The sequence below is a fragment of the Littorina saxatilis genome, linkage group LG3 (assembly GCF_037325665.1).
Source record: "Littorina saxatilis isolate snail1 linkage group LG3, US_GU_Lsax_2.0, whole genome shotgun sequence".
In the NCBI taxonomy this organism is placed as follows: domain Eukaryota; kingdom Metazoa; phylum Mollusca; class Gastropoda; order Littorinimorpha; family Littorinidae; genus Littorina; species Littorina saxatilis.
In genome coordinates, this window is record NC_090247.1 from 37,683,388 (window position 1) to 37,705,756 (window position 22,369).

The 22,369-nt window shown below is 42.4% G+C and overlaps 1 protein-coding gene across 1 annotated transcript; it reads right to left on the reverse strand.

Moving 5' to 3' along the window:
- Positions 1–2,458: 2,458 nt before the first annotated feature.
- Positions 2,459–9,917, reverse strand: LOC138962282 (galanin receptor 2b-like). Its single transcript, XM_070334034.1, has 3 exons — positions 9,869–9,917; positions 5,670–6,150; positions 2,459–5,134 (listed from the first exon to the last, which is right to left on the reverse strand). Exons 2-3 carry the CDS (start codon positions 6,128–6,130, stop codon positions 4,288–4,290), a joined length of 1,308 nt encoding a protein of 435 aa, XP_070190135.1. The 5' UTR covers positions 6,131–6,150; positions 9,869–9,917; the 3' UTR covers positions 2,459–4,287.
- Between the last annotated feature and the right edge of the window lie 12,452 nt (positions 9,918–22,369).

Here is a 22,369-nt window from a genome sequence, read left to right on the forward strand (position 1 = left end):
GTCTCCGGTAGACGGGTAATTATCTCCCGGACAATTCGCCCTTGTACATCTGCCCTCTGAACAATTGACCCCATGACAATTGCCCCCCAGACAAATGCCCCAAACCATGGGGTGACAGTTGCTCCCCCCCCCCCCCTCCCCCGGACAACTGCCCCCCGAATACCCCCTCCTCCTCCCTCCCCAGAATCGTATGTGTGTGTGTTTGTGTGTTTGTGTGCTTGTATGTGTGTGTGTGCGTGCGTGCGCGTGAGTGTATGTGTGTGTGTGTGTGTTTGTTTCTGTGTGTGTTTTTCTGTGTGTGTTTTTCTGTGTGTGGTGTGTGAGTGTGTGTAAGTGCGTGCGCGTGTGAGTACGTGCGTGCGTGTTTGTGTGTCTTTTTGTCCCTGTGTGTCTATAATGTGTCTGTTTGCACGTGCGTGCGTGAAATGTTAACGCGTGCATGCGTGTGTTTTCGAAATGTGTATCTGTGTGCGTGCGTATATAAGCCTACAGGACGCGGTTCAAGCACCGTTTGGAGAGACCTGCATTATAGTCTGTTTATTCAGTGACGCACAAACCGTGTGTGTGTGTGTGTGTGTGTGTGTGTGTGTGTGTGTGTGTGTGTGTGTGTGTGTTTATGTGTGTGTGTGTGTTTAAGTGTGCGTGTGTGTGTTTCTGTGTGTTTTTGTGTTTTTCTGTGTGTGCGTATGCGTGCGTGTGTGCGTGCGTGCGTGCGTGCGTGTGTGTGTATGTGTGTGTGTGTGTGTGTGTGTGTGTGTGTAGAGCGATTCAGAGAAAACTACTGGACCGATCTTCATGAAACTTGACTTGAGAGATCTCGAGTATGGTATCTCCAGATGGGTTTTTTTTCTCTTTTTTTGATAAATGTCTTTGATGACGTCATATCCGGCTTTTCGTGAAAGTTGAGGCGGCACTGTCACGCTCTCATTTTTCAACCAAATTTGTTGAAATTTTGGTCAAGTAATTTTCGACAAAGCCCGGACTTTGGTATTGCATTTCAGCTTGGAGGCTTAAAAATTAATTAATGAGTTTGCTCTTTAAAGTTGTAATTACAATCGAATTTTCGCAAACAGATTTAAAATTGATTGCATCGTATTCTTCATTACATCCTGAATCTAAAAATATATACATATGTCATGTTTACTCTTAAAATGTGATCACAATTAACGAAAATAGATTAATTAGTCTTACGATTAAAATTTAAGGAATCGATCCAAAAAAGATTTCATCTAATTCTTTATCATTTCCTGATTCCAAAAAAATATAGATATGATAGGTTGTATTCAAAACAAGCTCAGAAAGTTAACAAGAATACAGAAAAGCGCGCTTTCCTGCTTAGCCCAATACGCTACCGCGCTAATCTGGCGTGTCAATATCACTACGTTTTGCACGTGAGAGGTGAGCGATTTCCTTCACGCGGGGATTGACGAAGCTGTAATGTCTTGGTGAAACAATACAGTGCGTTCAGTTTCATCCCGTGAGTTCGACAGCTTGACTAAATGTAGTAATTTCGCCTTACGCGACTTGTTTATTTCTTTCCGTGAATGAATCAAACAGCGTGTGGGGGTTTAGGGGTGCATGGGGTGTTGTCAGTTTTGGTGTTGTTGTTGTTGTTGTTGTTGTTGTTGTTGTTGTTGTTGTTGTTGTTGTTGTTGTTGTTGTTGTTGTTGTTGTTGTTCTTGTATGTGCGTGCGTGCGTGTGTGTGTATGTGTGTGTGTGTGCGTGTGTGTGTATGTGTGTGCGTTTGTGTGTTTTTGTAAGCGTGCGCTGTGCGTGGTACAATGTGTGTGTGTGTGTGTGTGTATGTGTGTGTCAGTGTGTGATTGGCGTGTATGTGTGTATGTGTATGTGTGTGTGTGTATGTGTGTGTGTGTGTGTGTGTATGTGTGTGCGTTTGTGTGTTTTTGTAAGCGTGCGCTGTGCGTGGTACAATGTGTGTGTGTGTGTGTGTGTGTGTGTATGTGTGTGTGTGTGTGTGTGTGTATGTGTGTGCGTTTGTGTGTTTTTGTAAGCGTGCGCTGTGCGTGGTGCAATGTGTGTGTGTGTGTGTGTGTGTGTGTGTGTGTGTGCATATGTGTGTGTGAGTGTGTGTGTGTGTGTGTGTGTGTGTGTGTGTGTGTGTGTGTGAGTCGGGTGTGTGCGTGCGTACGTCACAAATACGCTGTGCATACATTTCCTCTTGTTCGTTTGATCGCAGCACGCGCGCACCCCCATGCATGCACATACAAAAACAGACGCACACATACTCTATCTAACACACACGCAGACACACACGCACACACACACATACACGCACGTACGCGCGCACACACCACACTTACACTCAAACACATTAACAGTACACTCACTCAAACTCACCCAAACACATCACACACGCACACACATTCACACACACACACACACACACACACACACACACACTCACACTACACACACACACACACACACACACACACACGTGCACTCATTTTTCAGATATCGCTTTAAAATTGCTTACCGTCAAGCGTAAAATAATGACGTCGTTTGGGACGTCCTGGTGGGCTGGTAATGTAGCCAGAAATTGCTTACGGAAGTTAACGGCACAGTTGCGCACTATTTCATATCTGCTTAGGCTTTTATATATAGGATAACGCCACTCCTGCACTTGGACTTATACCACAAATCAACAGGCCATACTGCTGTTTGTGCAGAGTGCGAATTGATTTACTAATTAAGTTCTGCAATAGCCTTCCCCCATGTAAAAGCCTGTAAAAGGTCGGAGATGGTAAGCCGAATCGTCTACATTGGAAGGGCCGTGCCTTTACGTGTATATATAAGGGTTATAGCATATGTGGTTGCGGAAGCTTTATATTCAAAGGGTTATAGCATGCATGCACTTGAGTTCCGAAGTTACAGTTGTCATGCCTATTACCCTCTAAATAAACCTGCCGTTGGTTGCAATGTTTGCCCGAAAATACTCAGCGTGCATCCCCCCAAAAACGGAAGACGAATGCTTAAACGGCGGGGGCGATACACGTAAAACCCCACTCGCACACACAACACAAATATATTTGTTTAATAACAACAAAGAATGCACTTGGGAGTTGAAGCCCTCGCATGCAGAAGTAGAAGCAGTACAATAAGATTTAACAAGTCAAACATTTCAAATTTCAGCAAGCAGAAGCATCAAGTGGTCCCGTTTTCACCTGTTTCACAAGCCTTTCCAACAACAACAACAAAATCACAGAAAATTCCCTATGACCTTTTCAAAAGATAACCCAGTATATTTTTTAAATAATATCATGCGCAAAGTGTACACGCACTACCAGAACGATCTTTGGCAGATGTTTTTTGAAAGGGGGTGTACTCATAAGAAGTACCCACCTGATTTTTTCAAATTGGCAATGTTATTGCGCTGTGCAAATATATCAAGGCAGGATTGAGTTGTACTCAATAAAGCCGCTTATCTTCTGTTTTGTTTTGAATTTCTTAGATGCGAGAGTTGTGGTAAGGGTTTTCTTCGTTGATCTAGCTTGATAACTATGCTGTGATGGTTGTTCTTGCATCACAGATTTCCAAATTGAGACGAAACCATCAACCTAAGAAGACGCAGCTCCGACAACATATATATATTAGCGTTTTCACTAGATGGCTTCTTATCCCATTCCTCCACCGTACCATCTGCCTTCTCATTTTTCTTATTCCAATTTTTGATCCAATACCCGACGGAGTCAGCCACCTATAGAAGTAGGTCTAACAACAGGTATATCAGATTCCCTGCCCGAGGGTTCCTTCTAAAGTGCTATCATTTTTTCAGGGAGGCACTTCCAGTCTTCTGACCGTGTAGCGGACTTCTGATGCTGCAATTGCCCAAGTTGTATCTGAAGGCTTCCTTTTAGGATACATACGTTTTTCCACTGACATGATGGTCCTTCGTCACAGAGAGTCAACTCCAATCAATGACTAGTCATTCAAGAAGTCGCATCTCCAACAATAGACACATTCGTATTTGCCAGACGGCTCTTTTTATCATATCTTAATCGTTACCTTTCCTCCTGCTAGATGAAATACCTCAGTCTCTTGTGAAGAAGTAGTCCTCGCAACAAATACATACATCACTGTCTTTCCTAAAAAGGTACCTTCTGTTTGTCCTTCGCTAAATCACATCCTGCCAAATGAGGTGCATCTATTAAGAGGAAAAAGGCCCCACGACAGAAACATAAGAAACCAAAAGAGCTAGTCGACTAATGTCAACTGAAATGATCAAGAAGTGGTCCCGTGTCACGGTGGCAAAATGTTGTACGTATTCATGCAGCCACCTTACCCGAAGCAGCCCCCACAACTGATACATTAGTGACCTTACTAGCCGGCTCCTTCTGTCCGTTCTTCACATAACTGGCACCTGCTCCAGCTTTCTGCGGGGGACCCTTGCAACCGCACGTGGCGAAGATCTGCCAGAAGGCCTCCCTATACCGGGTTCCCATGAAGTAGTACACGAAGAAGTTCAAGGAGGAGTTGACGAACGAAGCCATGTCGAGCAGCCAGAGCATCACGTAGTACATGTTGTGGTACCGCTTCCCCGTCTTCAGGTTCTCCACGACGAGACAGACGAGCCTGAAGAAGAGGTTGGGCAGGAAGCAGACGATGAAAAGGATGGAGGTGCAGATCAACACCTTGGTGAGCGCCACCTCGCGGCTGGAGTCGTTGGAGGAGGACGTGGTGGCCCTCCAGTTGACCACGCGCCTCAGCTTGACGGAGGTGATGATGGTGGTGGTGATGACGATGGAGATGAAGATGCCAGGGAGGAGGAGGCCGTAGACTGTGTAGTCCAGAAGGTCGATAGCTTCCTGGTTCTGCCGGTAGAACTCCGAAGTCCCCATGATGATCGTCGACGAGTTCGAGAAGGAGTCGTAGACGCAGATGACGGAGAACCGGTACGACACGACGAAGAGACCGCCGACGATGACGATGAAGGCAACGACGATGATGACGGCCATGGTCTTGGTTGTGAGCACGGTCTTGGACTTGAGGGGGAAGAGGATGCAGAAGCAGCGCTCGCTCGCAATGACGGCGGACATGAACTGGGAGGCCCACACGAAGCCGTACAGACCCAGCAGGTTGTGGTTCACCATGAAGGCTTGTACCGCGCCGAATCTGCACACGGAGGATTGGGTTAGTTTGGAGAGAACAGTGTGCGTGTTCTTCACCGTGTTGCGCAGGTTAATCTTAAGGTTGTGGTCCGGCTCGCATGCGAACTAAACATGCAGACTCACGAACAGACGCAAGTTAATAGTCGTGTGGACTCACAGACACACAGACACACATACAGACACACCCAGACACATTCATACACTAACGCACGAACGCACACACGTACGGACGGACGCACGCACACACACACAAACACACACACACACACACACACACAAACAAACAAACGCCCACACACACATCCTTCACCCATACTGACACACGCGCGCGCACACACTCACACACATAGGAATGCACTTTTACGCTTACAAGCTCACACATTTTAAGGCTTGGGGGAGAGACGGCAGATAGCGGACATATAAAGACAAAGTTAGTTAAACAGACTGAGGTTCTTAAACAACAACAACTCAAATACTAAGAGGCGACTGCTCAAACAGGAAAAAAACACAGACTGAAACGCAGGCAGAAAATCCCATACCTTGCGCCCTCAGCGAACTTGGGGTGTAGTCTCTCGCCGAAGAGAACCATGTTCTGCGCCATGTAGATCAAATCAGCAAACGACAGCGCAAACAGACACAGGTTAATGCGATCCTTCAGTCCCTGCTTGACGAACACTGCCATGTTGATGATGTTGCTAGGGACGCCGATGAGGCAGAGCACAGGCAACACGTAGATGGCTTTGATTCGGTCAACCAAGAGTTCTGTCTCGGCGCTTACGACGTTTTGTGGGTTGTGCCACGGAATGTAGTCTCCGAACACGAGTTCGATGCATCCCTCTGGGATCCATTTTGAGCTGTCGTTGCTTGGAGTGGTGAGGTTGTTGAGCACCTTGGTGGTTGGTGATGACGTATTGGTTGCGTTGCCGTCGATGACGTCGAAGGGGGATTGCGTCACCAGAAGGTTGACCGCGTCCATGACTGTATCGACAACTCCGCTCATTTTGAGGGTGATTCCCAGAACTAGAGAAACAGGTTTATTGATTATTTCACCTTAAAAAAAAAATTTAAAAATTTAAATGGAATTTAACCTAACAATTTGACCAGTGTGCAGTTGACGGCAGAAAAAAGAGGACAAATTAAATGATGTGATTCCCCAAAAGGAAGACGAAACTGACAGCAAGAATAGATTAATCAAATGATGTTTAACAGTTTGAAGTTTGTCAGAAAGAGCAGCATCCAAATTAACAATATGCATGCATGCAGGTGTGGTTGTAATAAAAACAAAAGCTTTACTTGGTATTCTGCGTTATCCTGTGCGTATTTTGCTGTTGTTACATTGTTGATCAGGATGAAAGAAAGCCTAAATAAATTAGATTAAAAATAAATCAACAGGATATGGCAAAGAACACACAGGTCAGAAGAAAATGACATCAATGAAATAAATGCCACGAAGAACGGTGATAATTTGCAAATCAGTTAAAATTGGTCGTATGGGTGCTGTTTACGTGGTAGACTTACAACCAATTTTCTGCCAACGTTCAAACAATTATTTTTTTAGAACCAAGTCGGTAAAAAATGTGAACAGCGCTAATAATCAAACTAGTTTCAAGCAATGATTCTAAGCCGACTTGCATATTCAGGGAGTTCGTTGTTTTCCGGCTAGAGATAACCACTCGGGAAGCGCAATAATAACAGACTGCTCCGAGTCGCTTGCAAATAGCTGCAGCGTCGAGCAGCGCTCTACTGAGTTTCCAAGTCGCTGCTAAAGAGGAACTGAATCGTCGGGACCTTTCAAAAAGCAGACTTTTCGCCGACTTTTCGCCGACTTGGTCTCAGCAACTCCTGAGCGACTTCAAATTAACGATAGATTGTGTTTGTGTGTGTGTGTGTGTGTGTGTGTGTGTGTGTGTGTGTGTGTGTGTGTGTGTGTGTGTGTGTGTGTGTGTGTGTGTGTGTGTGTGTGTGTGTGTGTGTGTGTGTGTGTGTGTGTGTGTGTGTGCATCAAGGTCTCAAGGTCTCCCTTTATAATAAAACAAGTCGCGTAAGGCGAAATTACTACATTTAGTCAAGCTGTGGAACTCACAGAATGAAACTGAACGCACTGCATTTTTTCACAATGACCGTAGTTCGCCGCTTGTGCAAAACGGAGTGAAACTGACGAGCCTGTTCAGCGCGGTAGTGGTTTCGCTGTGCTGCATAGCACGCTTTTCTGTACCTCTCTTCGTTTTAACTTTCTGAGCGTGTTTTTAATCCAAACATATCATATCTATATGTTTTTGGAATCAGGAACCGACAAGAAATAAGATGCAATTGTTTTTAAATCGATTTCGGAAATTTAATTTTGATCATAATTTTTATATTTTTAATTTTCAGAGCTTGTTTTTAATCCAAATATAACATATTTATATGTTTTTGGAATCAGGAAATGATGTAGAATAAGATGAACGTAAATTTGGATCGTTTTATATAAAAACATTTTATTACAATTTTCAGATTTTTAATGACCAAAGTCATTAATTAATTTTTAAGCCACCAAGCTGAAATGCAATACCGAAGTCCGGCCTTCGTCGAAGATTGCTTTACAAAAATTTCAATTAATTTCATTGAAAAATGAGGGTGTGACAGTGCCGCCTCAACTTTTACAAAAAGCCGGATATGACGTCATCAAAAGTATTTATCGACAAAATTAAAAAATAAACATCCGGGGATATCATTCCCAGGAACTCTCATGTCAAATTTCATAAAGATCGGTCCAGTAGTTTGGTCTGAATCGCTCTACACACACACGCACAGACAGACACACACACATACACCACGACCCTCGTCTCGATTCCCCCTCTATGTTAAAACATTTAGTCAAAACTTGACTAAATGTAAAAAGAAGAAAAAGGATCCACTTCAACACAGCACAGATATATGTACATGTATATCGTAAATAAGATTTGTTCATTATACAATTTCTATGTAAATACCATCATTTAATTATGCGTCGTACGAGTGAATAATATCATGTGTGCTCCTGTTAATCTGATATCTTCATGCGTTGCTGTGTCAGGGTTATCTTGGTTCTACTGCTGTTGTGCATTGGATGTGTGCTTGGTTTAACGCGCTTACAATTAAATACATGGCTGGCTCAACACAATATCAACAATCACAGAAACAATATTAAACACACTTACAAAAACAAACAAAACTAAAACAAAAACAAAAAAACAATAGTTGGTTGAAAGTGTGCCATGTGAACAGCACTTTAAATTTAGTCATATTTCTCCCACAAACAATTGGATACAGTCCTTCTAGAGTAAACGATAGTGTACGCTGTGATTTGTTTAGACTTTTACGTGTGAAAAGAGCATCCTTCCACTTGGACACATACCAACAATCAACAGTCTGCCTACCGCAACACGGTGGCCTAGTGGTAAGGCGTCCGCCCCGTGAGCGGGAGGTCGTGGGTTCGAACCCCGGCCGGGTCATACCTAAGACTTTCAAATTGGCAATCTAGTGGCTGCTCCGCCTGGCGTCTGGCATTATGGGGTTAGTGCTAGGACTGGTTGGTCCGGTGTCAGAATAATGTGACTGGGTGAGACATAAAGCCTGTGCTGCGACTTCTGTCTTGTGTGTGGCGCACGTTAAATGTCAAAGCAGCACCGCCCTGATATTACCCTTCGTGGTGGACTGGGCGTTAGGCAAACAAACAAACAGTCTGACTGGTGTTTGTGCAAACTGGCATTTTCTCCCCTTAATGATTTAAAAAAAAAAGTGATCTTAAAAAACATTGATGCGTACCAAAAAATGTGTACAGAAAGTCGTCATGATCTTGATGTTTGGTGCGTGTCCACATGGAGGGGTTTGTTTGTTTGTTTGTTTGTTAGCTTAACGCCCAGCCGACCACGAAGGGCCATATCAGGGCGGTGCTGCTTTGACATATAACGTGCGCCACACACAAGACAGAAGTCGCAGCACAGGCTTCATGTCTCACCCAGTCACATTATTCTGACACCGGACCAACCAGTCCTAGCACTAACCCCATAATGCCAGACGCCAGGCGGAGCAGCCACTAGATTGCCAATTTTAAATTGATATGACCCGGCCGGGGTTCGAAGTTAATCCACGACCTCCCGATCACGGGGCGGACGCCTTACCACTAGGCCAACCGTGCGGGTAAATGGAGGGGTGGTCTTATCCCATGTTAAATGCTGGGCAGAGTTACGATAGTTTGTTTGTTTGTTTGTTTAACGCCCAGCCGACCACGAAGGGCCATATCAGGGCGGTAGTTACGATAGTGAGCAGGACTGTTTCACGAGATTAACTTTACCTTTTTAATAACTGCAGTTTAACCATAAATACAGAAATGAATAAATAAACCAATTGCCAAATATATACGTACTATAATAACTCAATTTGTCTTAAATCATTAATAAATAAATGAATAAATAAATAGAAAATAAATACATACATAGATAAATATATAGATAAGTAAATAAATAAACAATGCATACTTAAAAATAGATTAGGAAACAAATGTAAATCATTAATATATAATTGAAGTAATAGATTAAAACAACTTCATTAGTGACTCGATGATATCAAAGGTATAAAGTGAATAGACAGATATAAATATGCTAATAAATAGGCCTACATAATGATAAATAAACAAACGAATAAATTAATAAATAAAGAAAAAAAGAAAGAAAGAAATATTTTAACCATATGGAAGTCTCTCAACCCAAACACTTACCAGATTTCAACACAGATTCTTAACGGACATCACGGACCAATTCTCCCCGAAACACTGACGTCACAGACGTTCTCCGAGCCTTTTTATCCGCTTGGTCCAAAGTAACGGGATGGGGGAGGGACCCTCAAAAATCGAACCCAAGACGGATGCGCCCATCATGTCTTGTCAATTAGCAAGTGAAACCGTTATTGATTTTTGAAGCTGTGTCTAAATTGCTGAAGACATTAAGGTTTGCTGTTTGTTTTTACGGGTGGGTAAACGACATACCTTTCAGCTTACGTCCATTTGGCAAAGGAATTTGAAAAGAATTGTGATAAAATGTTCAAGAGAAAAAAGGCTAATGCGTCTAACTCTTTGAAGCAACATAGTTTTTGATTTGTTTTACCGAGAGAGAGAAAGTAAAATGTGTGTGTGTGTGGAGGGGGGGAAGCGTGTGTGCTTGCGTGTGCGCATACATACGTGTGTTTGTGTGTGTCTCTGCCTGTATGCACCCGTGTCTGTGTGTCAGTGTGCGTGTGTGCGGCTGTGTGTTCGTACCTCTATGTTTATGTGTGTGCTTGCATGTCTGCGTCCATCTGCGCATGCGTGCGTGCGTGCGTCCGTCCGTCCGTCCATGCGTGCGTTCCGTTGTGTGCATATATGTTTGAGCACTAGAGTTGTGCAATGTCACATGAACATGACAAATCACTTATCAAATTATTTACACTTTGATTCACTCCGATAATTGTTTCTCATGCCATCTTTGTGTGTTTTTTGCCGCCTTACGTGGTTCGTGAACAAAAGCAACTGGAACAAAGAACTGCTAAAATCCAAACATGAGATTTCACTTGTTTCCATCTTTGATTATTCAATGGTTTTCCGGTTGAAAGTCGACGACAAGAAGAATGTTCCTTTGTGCAAATAGTGCACTCTGCCCATGGAGGGCTACAATTTTGTACTGCGTTGTTTGGTTATTTATAGAGAATTAATTCAAGGTTTGTTTTTCTGTTTGCTGGTTAACTTGCTTCATATTTGATTTATTTTATGGAAAAAAAAACCCAAAAAACACACCCGGATTTGTAAAAGTTAAGAACTGTGTTTACCTCGTCAGTCTTTATTCTAGTTTTATTTGTTTCATGCCTTTTATTAGAATAGCACACTTAAAACAGAATAGGCACAAGAGACTGCAGATGAGAAGAATTAGAACTAAATAACAACAAGAAATTCCTCCGAGGTAGGAAAAACACCCCCGTCCTTACCATTCTCACTGCCACCAACTGAGAAGGTTATTTCCCTTTGACCATTAATATGTCCCTCTATAAGTCCTTGTAGAATCTTAATCCACCAATAACTCCCTAACCGTGTGTTTGACTGGTCCCAATTTTTGTAAGGACCGTCTCAGGAATGTATAGAACCTGTTCACCAAGTTTGGTGACGATCGGTCAGTTCATTCTTGAGATCTATATGCGAACACAAACACACAAACACACAAACAAACAAACAAACACATCGACCGAATCCTATACACACCCCTATACCGGGGGTGTAATAACAGTGAACTCACCAGAAACATGGACATTTACACATGAACACGAACAACTACTAAGAAAGGTCAGTTTATGGAACATATTTGATTATTGACAAAACGACATATTTTACTCCCTGCCATCTTTAAAGAAGCAAACCTAACAACGGAACCATCCATCTTATCGTAATTATCATTATTTTACACCTGATTACCTTGTTTGTCCACTTCAAAGATAGACAGGTCGAGGTTCTAGTAAATAGTTAGTTTCGTCAATATAGTTATAAACGTCCTATAAACCAACCTTTCGTGTTTATTGATTCTTCAATTTGGAATGTCTGTTTTGGATCTCTACTTTTTATCTTGTATTTATTTTCCCGTCTTTGTGTTTTGTGCAGATCCTTTAGTTTTCCAGTGAATTTTCAACGTACTTTTGCAAAGAGCAGTTTATTTACCACAACATTAAATGTGTCTTTCAGATATGACCCTGTGAAAGTAAACAAATAAAATAAAATAAACAAAGAAGGGAACAACTGTATATTTGTTGAGTGTTCTTCTTTGACATAAAAATGTTGTTTACCGTTTTAATCATGCTTGTGTGTTTGCTTACCATTTATGAACAATGTTAAACGTGAATGTTTAGTTGACGACGCTAAAAGACACCACCATCCCCCACCTCCCTTGGCTAAACGTGTAATAACTTGTTATGCTTGAAAGCATAAGCAGAAAGCAGCGCTTCAAAGCCAAATATAGGAATGTTTCTTTTTTCAAGAAATGCCTGCACTTGTGACTTAGTGTAGCCCACATCGGCCAAGGGACGTTTGACTGAATTTGTTCGTTTTCTCGGAGCTAATTTTCTGTTCTGCTCTTTTGATTCCTTGTTTGCTCGCTTGTTCGTGCGTTTGTTTATTTGTTTGTTTCCTTCTTTCTTTGGCTTCCATTTATTTGTTCTTACTTTGTCACTGTGCACGTTCTCTTGCTTGTTAGGGCAGCTAAACAAATTATACGTTTTTTTAAAAGATAGTTTGGCAGTGTATGTGTAACCACCGTAGTGTTTACTGTAGTGTTCGTCCTTATAGTCTGCATTAATGTTAGTCACTATACTGTGTGCATGTGTGTGTGTGTCCCCATCAGTAGTTTTATCAGATAGCTAATTTAATGTCTGGCCGCGTCTCTTACCGTAAGCCTGTCCACAGCTACTAAATTTCCCAAACAACGCCGTGTCAGTTCTTGGTGCCAGAGTCCCAGGCTATCGCGCGCAGTCATTGTTAATTAAAGTGAATAGCTAAGAAAAGTTCCAGGCATGAAGAACCGTGAGACAAACCTCACTTTCACAGAATCCACCGTCAAAGAAAGACGCGTTCTATTTCGCTCTGTGCTTCCTGACTAAGGTATGTTGTGGATTATTTCATTTTGTTACTTTTTATCGTTATGCGATTATAAGTGTATGATGTATGAAACAGCGGATATTTCCCTATCGTTATTATGTAAAAGCATGATGTAATTCTTATACTTGATCTGCAATTTGTGACGCTAGATATTATGGTTCTGCTATCGGAATGTGGATTAAGTATGACCAATCTTTGCTTTGTTTTGAGTCTGTCTGTCAGTAGCTAAGCATAGTTAAGAATTATAGTTTTTATTGTCAGAAGAACAAAGTAATGCGTTATCTTTCTTCGTGGAGAAAGGCAGGAAAAACTATGTAGATGTCACGGGAAAGTGTTTGTCCTTTTGTGAGAAATATGTAATGTGTAATATATAACTGAATGAAAGATTAATACGAGGATCATATTGGTTGTCATGGTTGTAAACTTGAGATCAGAAAAAATGCCATTGAACGATGTACTCGGAAAGTTAGTGATTGATGAAAGAACTAACAGATATATGAGTAAATGAGTCTTTGGGCTCTATGAGACTTTAATCCTTTTTCGGATAAGTTGTGTCTCATTCTGATGGACAATTACGTTCCATTGTGTGCGAATTGGAATTGATTTAGACTTGTGTTCCTTATGTTTTGGATCCAATTAATGAAGTCTAATCCATAAGCATATTAACAGAAGATAGCGTATACTCCAAACTGTAAGATTGGCAGTGAGTTCGCTTGTGGTTCTAGTTCATTTGGGCGATGTTCTGATAAAATGTTGTTAACCAGTGGGCAGTGTTTTGATCCGATGACTGTTAATCAAAGTGTGTTGTCAAAATAAGATATTTGTTCTGATGTTCGTTTTGAATGATGTTGATTATGTTTTCTAGCCGTGAAATTGATTGCATTTGAATGTTGTTGATTTCAGGATGCACATGCTGGCTAGAGTCCTTTTCCTTTTCCTTTTTCTTTTCTTTTTCCTTTAGTTTTCTTATTTCTATATTTTCCTTTAAGTCATTCTTTGTTTAGTCTAGTAACGTGAAAGTCAATGTCTACCTAGTTTAGAAGAAGAAAATAAACGTCAAAAATACAACAACTGTTTTTATTACGAGTTTGTGACGGACGAGTCCAACCCTGTTAAACCCAGACTGCGAGAAGGGGTTTACATATGTATCAATCACAATCACTGTTTGCGCTTTCAAGACTGCAACGTGATCTAACGAACCAATCAATTAATGAGGACCACGATGCTAGTGACTGATTCATCGCGTGTTCTTAGCAAACAAATGGGGCTCACGTGAATTCACTAATGCCGGAGCTAAATGACACACTCATCAGGCGTGATTAGACAACATCAGCCGATAAACTGTCATCACGAGAGAGGGAAAATCAACACTGATTATAATGCTGACAAATTTCGAGGTTTACGCAAAATGATGTCTTTAACCAGACGAGCCTTGATTTCAAACTGTGTGTGTAAGGGTTTGCCAACAATGTGTTTGGGTAAACAAATTACAAATAACATTTATGTATCGCTCAGGCACACACACACACACACACACACACACACACACACACACACACACACACACACACACTCAACCATGAACACACACACACACACACACACACACACACACACACACACACACATACACACAGGGCTTGGCTTAGCGGTTTTATGTCAACTCTGATTGAGTGCGTTGTTTCGATTTATTTTTTTGAAATTAAAGCCTCGCCCAGAAGAAAGTAGGCTAATGCTCCTCTCTGTCAAAATTCTGGCGGAGACATTACAAATTTAGGCCGATTAAAGTTTCGTCCGATCTCGTTAACGCATGAACGTTTGATTTGGAGAGATAAACAACATCACCTGACATTTTCCTAATTTGCGACAAACAAGATCATCATTTTTGGAAGGGTCGAATCAAATGTTGATTCAGGCGCGGATCTAAATCTGCAGCTGAAAGCGAGCCTTTGAAAGATTCATTGGGAGATTGTTGAATCTGTTGATAGAATGAGAGCTTAGTGGGCTATATCGTTTAGTGTTGTTGTTGTTGTTGTTGTTGTTGTTGTTGTTGTTGTTGTTGTTGTTGTTGTTGTTGTTGTTGTTGTTGTTGTTGTTGTTGTTGTTGTTGTTGTTGTTGTTGTTGTTGTAAGTGTTGTTGTTTTGTGTTTTTTGCATGTTGTTGTTGTTTTTGTTGTTGTTGTTGTTGTTGTTGTTCGTGTTGTTGTTCGTGTTGTTGTTCGTGTTGTTTTCAGCGTTGTTTTCGTCTTCACCGTTGGCTTTGTCGTCGTCAATGTTTCAGTCATGGTATACGCAAAGAATCAGCAATTACAACAGCAATAACCCGTTGTTTTCACGTCTGATCATTTTACCCTAATCCGCCGAGATGGTCATTTTCTTGTCCAGGTAGTCGGGAAAGCATGGGCTTGTGACGAGCAATGTTTCTACGTGTTTGGAAACAACAAATTCCTGCCATACGAACAGCTACTGTCACTCTATTTGAATGAGTATCTTGGATTCATTCAAAAACGTGATTGGACGATATTAATACTAATTGAAAAAAGGAAGTCTGACTGACTAACAATGGATTATTAATGTCCAGAGTGTTAGAAAACTGTACAGGACATGGTTTTGGAATATGCGAAAGTATAGAAATAGGAAGAAACACTGCAAACAGTCATAAATCACAGTGATACTTTTCGGCTATACTTCATCATCGGTGTGTGCAGCAGCACGTCGTTTATAACCCTTGGGCCATAGCAGCACAGGTGGCTGCAGCGGTGAAAGAGAAGGTGAAGGGTATTCTCACCCGCTAACTTATGGCACACGCACACTGCCCGAAGTGCACAAAATGACCATTTGTTGCCTTGGTCGCGTGGTTAAACTACCTTGGCGAGGTTCAAATGATACATTCAAACTGAAACTCGCCTTTTCAATCTGTAGTTAAACATTAACAAAAAATACAAAGAAACAACAACAACAAGAACACAAACAAAAAGCGTGACGAGTCACCGCAAACCTGGGTCCATATGGACTTTTGTTTTGAGCGATCATTGTTTCCCCTTGCAAGTTTACCTAAAATAAAGGTTGTTTATTATTCCATTGGTCTACCTGAGTATTCACCAGGATACATGTATTGTAATACTTTTATTGTACCTCTGGCGTCTGCCATAGTTTGTGGTTGTTGACGTCAGAATGAGAGGTTCAGCTTCATGTGGTGAGTTCAAACCACATAATAAATGATGTCTTACGGCGGTTAGCTTCCAGCGTTTTCCGTCACTTTTAGTGTGCAATATTTCCCATTTGGAGCGACAGATGCATGCATCTGACACTTATAAATCGCTTTACTAATCTTCCACTTACCGGTGATCTGTTCGCGTGTCACCCAAGCGACTGATTTACCGATGACGGAAGATGTGGGAAACGGTGGTTGTTTTTTTTAACGATGTGTATTCTTCCTTATCAGATCTTGTTGCAAAGTCATCTATGAAGCATTGATTTATTAAGGGTTTTAATTTACAGCGCCTATTTTGATGTATACATGTAGCTTTGATTGACATTAGGTATATTATTATATGCAAAGTCTCAACGAAAGCGCTGAAGACTTTCTCGCTACCAAAGACAAAACGATCATGACAACGAAAGATGTAAAATCCAGTTAAAGGCGCATAATTCTTTTGCAAAAGCAGTTCCTATTCATAAATTGACAATGAGACAGCAGCTGAAAAGTATAATTTGAAGGCCTAGATTTGGTGCTGTCCCCCCAATCTCAACACAAGAAAACAACTCCAATGCTAACAAACCCATAGTCCATAGCCCATAATAACGCTGATGGGGTCTATGTCGACCAAAAGAGTGGGATTCCTTGTTGGTGGAGTTCCTGTAGAGGGATTCCCTGTATACAGGGAATATCACAAGGTGTAGTTCCTGTAGCGTTTCGCTGATATCGCTGTAAGTCACGTGATGCTTAGCGACATCGGTAGAATTTGATGTTTTTCGATCTTTTTTGATATTTCTTAGTAATTCGAGTATGGTTTGCAAGTTTGATTGAAAAACTCACCCCTGTGGTATTCCCTGTATACAGGGAATCCCTCTACAGACACTCCACCTACAGGGAATCCCACTTTTTTGGTCGACATAGACTCCATCAACCATAGTAACAGCCGTAAACCAGCCTCCGGGCCCAATGGCCAATAACAACACACCACGAGGGCCAACCATCATTATTCTTTGCCATTAAAGCCGTCACCATTTGGAGCAAAAGATATTTGTCAAAATCTCCGTTATCTAAACAACGAAGTGACTGTGGTAAGATGATTTTAAAATCTCCGTTCACTGAAACAAGGACAACACAAAAACAGTTACCAGCTCACACGTTGGCTGCTAATTAATTATTATATCGACCCGGTCACCAGTATTAACACAACACTAAGGACCGACAGCCCATCACATGGTCCATTCCTTGTCGTGGTGTGATGGCTTGCGTGCCTCAGTAACCCGGAGAGCTGTGCCAGCGGGAGCTTCAGCTCCTGGTAGGGTCACCCGTGCTGGACAGGTCGAAGGATAGAGGTCAGACAAATTTGGACCACCTCGTTCAGAGGTTTGCGTAGGGCCAACACCCCTGCTTAGAAAACAAACAACGTCACAGAAGCATTGACGACGAATCAAAATCAACCTGACCTACCACAGCAGGCAGGAACAACGGTATACAGTGGACACAGCTGGACGACCTCGACTTCACTGACGACCTGGTGCTCCTCTCACGCAACTTCAACCAGATGCAAGACAAGACCACTCGCCTAGCAGCAACATCAGCCAAGACAGGGCTCAGGATCAACAAGAGGAAAACAAAACTCCTGAAGATCAACACAACTGCCAACACACCAGTTACAGTAGGTGGAGAGCCAATCCGAGAGGTCGAATCTTTTGTATACCTGGGAAGTGTGATCAATAGGCAAGGGGGCACTGACAGAGACGTCGCCGCCAGGACTGGGAAGGCACGAGCAGCCTACATCATGTTGAAGAACATCTGGGCCTCTAGAGAGATCAGCATAACCACCAAGTTGCGCATCTTCAAATCCAATGTCAAATCGGTTCTACTCTACGGCTCTGAGACGTGGAGAATGACCAAGGTGACACAGCAGAAGATTCAGACTTTCATTAACACCTGTCTGAGGCGCATCTTCAAGATCAGATGGACAGACAAGATCTGCAACGAAGAGCTGTGGCAAAGGGCGGGCCAAGAGCCCGTTAACAGCCAGATTTTGAGGAGAAAATGGGGCTGGATTGGACACACCCTCAGGAAACCAACATCCAGCATCACCCGCCAGGCTCTCACTTGGAACCCGCAGGGGAAAAGAAAGAGAGGGAGGCCAAGAAACAGCTGGAGGCGGGACACAGAGGCAGAACTGAAGAGGCAAAGCAACAGCTGGGCAGAAGCGGAAAGAACAGTCCAGAACAGGGTGCGATGGAGAAATGTCGTCCATGGCCTATGCTCCGCTGGGGGAAAAGGGCCTAAGTAAGTAAGTAAGGACCCACAGCTAGTTTGTCGTCACCATAAAAAAACCAGCACCTTTTAAAGCAACGTTGTTGGTAAAGCACAGCCACGCAAACACAGAAAACAAAGACAAACACACTTAAACAAAAACAATATAAAACAAGAAATTCCTACGAGGTAGGAAAAACACCCCCGTCAAAGGGAAATAACCTTCTCAGTTGGTGGCAGTGACTGAGTGAGAATGGTTATTTCCCTTTGACCATGAAGATGTCCCTGTATAAGTCCTTGTATAATTTTAATCCACCAATAACTCCCTAACCGTGTGTTTGACTGGTCCCAATTTTTGTAAGGACCGTCTCAGGAATGTATAGAACCTGTTCACCAAGTTTGGTGACGATCGGTCCGTTCATTCTTGAGATCTATATGCGAACACAAACAAACACACAAACACCCAAACAAACACATCGAGCGAAACCTATACACACCCCTATACCGGGGGTGTAACAAACAAACTAAAACAAAGAAAAGCTCAAAGCTTACATTGGCATAGATCTAGTGGCAATCAAGAGGGCCGATGGCACTCACTAGTCGTCATAAAAGCTTCCACCATTTGGGGCAAAAGACAGTGAATTGTAATACAGTTACACAAACAACCGCAGCACAAAACAAACGCACATAATTATATAAAACGTCAATAAAGCTCAATAAATAATTACCAACACGTACACGTTACTTTCAAACACGATCAAACAAACAAAAAAACAAACAAAAAGAACAAACAAACAGAAAAACAACGAAGAAAAAAAAACCAATCAAACAACGCATAACTAAATAGTTTACGGTAGACGGACAATAATCCTAAGATTGAATTAGCAACATAAAAACATCAATATCAGCAATATGCAAACAAACAAATAAACAACCAACCAACCAACAATTGCAAAACAAACAAGCAAACTGAACGCATCACAACAGAACACTGCACAATACAAAAGCAGAGACAACCCTAAATTGACTATCAATCATTCTCTAAACTAGCTGACCAAGACCAACATCTCAAAAGGGAAAGGTTCGGGGAAAATTGGGGTGGGGTGGGGGGGGGGAGGTGTTGGCTTGTTGGCGACCACTGTCACTTTTCACCATCAAAGCCGCCACCGTTCGTAGCTTAACACGGTGTCCCAAGTCGCCTTCAGCCATCGAGGCACAGACTGGACTGTGATAGACAGACCGTTGTTTGTGTTTGCACAATAACTCACACAGAAAAACAAAACAAAGCTAACAAACAGGCCTAGGCTCAGTGACCAATTCATCTCAAGGGGTGAACGGTCACCATGCACGTTTTAATTCGAAGCGAAATCAAAAGACTGTGTGTAAATCTCAGCACAGTAAAGCAAACAGAACACAACACCCTAGGTAACGAACGTAAATGTTGGCGGAGAACCATTTATCCAGAAGCACCGGAGAGAATACGCCTTTCGGATATAGTTAACGTTAACTTAGCCGTAAGCCAGATGTGGCATTGCGCAATAAAAACGTTAACTGCGAAGGGCTTACCGCTCGGAGCTAAAGACGGTGTCTCAAGTCGCCTTTAGCCATCAAACCACAGGCTTAAAGAGTGATAGATAGACCGTTGTGACTGCACAATACATCACACAGAAAACAAGAAACAAACAGGCCCTGACTTAGTGACCAACACGTGCATCTCAAGGGGTCAACGGTCACCATTTTTCAATTCAAAAGACAGTTTGTAAATCTCATCACAGCACAAAAGTATACGTAACGAACGCAAATGTTGGCGGATAACCATTACTCCAGAAGCAGCAACCAACACTAACTGTAACACCTCAAGGGGCACCAACGCGACGGTCATCAGTCTTCGCCATCCAAGCCGCCACCGTTTAGAGAAGTGATAGATAGGCTTTACCGTCTGCACCATAAAACAAACACAGAAGGAAAACAAAGCTAACACACGCATAGGAAGTTGATGGTCAAACATTGTCCAGACCCAATGAACAACAGATGCCTTGCAAAAGTCATTAACTGCTCCACGAATATGAACAAAAGCACAGGTGAATGATCTTACTTCTAATTAATGAACTTATTTATTTATTTATATGGGAGATTTATATAGCGCTTGACGTTCTCTAAGCGCTTTATATTAATTTCTGCTTCGGTCAAAAGACAATTGTCCTAAATTCACAACCACCAACGAAGACCGTGCAGCATCTCAAAAGAAGAGAGTTCGTGTGTGGAAGGGAGGAGTGGGGGAGAGGGGGACGGGGAGGGGGGGGGGGGGGGGGTGGGGGTTGGTTGCGACGGTCATCAGTCTTCAACCATCAAAGCCGACACCGTTCGGAACGAAAGACGGGAGTCCGAAGTCGCCTTCAGATATTAAGGGGCAGACTTGAAGTGTGATAGATAGACTTTACCGGCTGCACCTCGGACATCGCGATCGGCTCAGGAGATGGGCCACCGAGCGGACTGTCCCTCCGGCTGTGTGTACACAGGGTAGTCTCACCACTGATACTCCCTTCCCTAGATAAACTTATCGTTTTTCACCACAATCTTCGATCATTGTCATCATTAAACTCTCGCTTGTTTGATGTGGTGTCGCTAAGCTGTATGGATCTGAGGGGACAGATATTTGCTAACGTTGAAGTTACCGCGCTCTAAAGAAGGGAAGGTGTGTAGAGGAGAGGGGGAGGGGGAAGGCTAGAGAGAGAGAGAGAGAGAGAGAGAGAGAGAGAGAGAGAGAGAGAGAGAGAGAGAGAGAGAGAGAGAGAGAGAGGGGGGGCTTTGGGTGAAAGGTTTGTCTTGGCATGAATGCGGTAAGATTGATGCAGAACACAGCCTTGTACAAATACGGCGAGATATAAAACGTATAGTTATCACAAGAGCTAGCTTTATTGAAATATAGATACATGCATATGGATGACTATTTGAATGATTAAGTAAAGATCATTTCAAAGCAATGATTAACATATGTTGTTTGCTGAGTTGCGTTGTCCGCTCACACTTGCTGTTTCTTAATTTGATCTTGGTTGTTATAAGTAAACGCATACTATAAAAAAAAAATAAAAAAAAAATAAAGGAGGTCACACTCAACAACGTACAATTATTTTGTATCTATTGACGATTGTTCCAGTCCTGATGTTGTTGTCAAATTTAAAACATTATTATACAGTTATTTCGATAACAGCTGCCACGATGAGACAGAGGAAGAGGAAGGGGAATAGGGAAGTGAAACTGAAATCGGGAGGATAAAAAGGGAACAACTTAATATAAAACAAGAGGCGAAGCCATCAAGGCTCACGTAAGAAATCGACAAACAGTAACACACACACACACACACACACACACACACACACACACACACACACACACACACACACACACACACACACACACACACACACACACACACACACACACACACACAGAAAGAGCATAGGTGAAACTGTGCAAGAAAGCGAGACACTAGATCTAGATCTGTCTGTCTGCATGTAGCCTACTTATAGGGAGTAACTAGTCTCGGCCCGCTCAAAATAATAATGACCGAGACTTTCAGTACTTCCTTCGCGTGACGTCTAACCCTCTTACGTCATAATGTGACGTCAATGTAATGTGACGTCTTCAAAATGTTAGAGTTTCTACCACAGACATACTGTCATACACACGCACAAACACACACACACACACACGCACACACACACGCACGCACAGATAGACAAAGTTACGATCGCATAGGCTACACTTACGTGAGCCAACTAGCATCGCATCGCCTTTGTTGTCATTTACACCAACACAATCATGCACACTTATCATTCTCACTGGTTCGCTTTCATTGCATCACCAATGCAAAGACATTCTGTGTCTATCATCAAAACCTAAAGCCCGCGAGCCAACAAAAGCAAGGAATGGTCCTCCCAAAGCCTTTATCTATGCACTTGTGCAGCATCTCAAAAGACACTAGAGATCTTAACTGTGTACATGTCATTGTCATGGATTCGCTTTCGTTACAACACCAAAGACACTCTGTCCATTATCATCAACAGCGAACACCCAACCAACAAAAGGTAGGAACTATATCCTTCACGTATATGATCTTTTCATCTGGTCATCATCATCTGAAG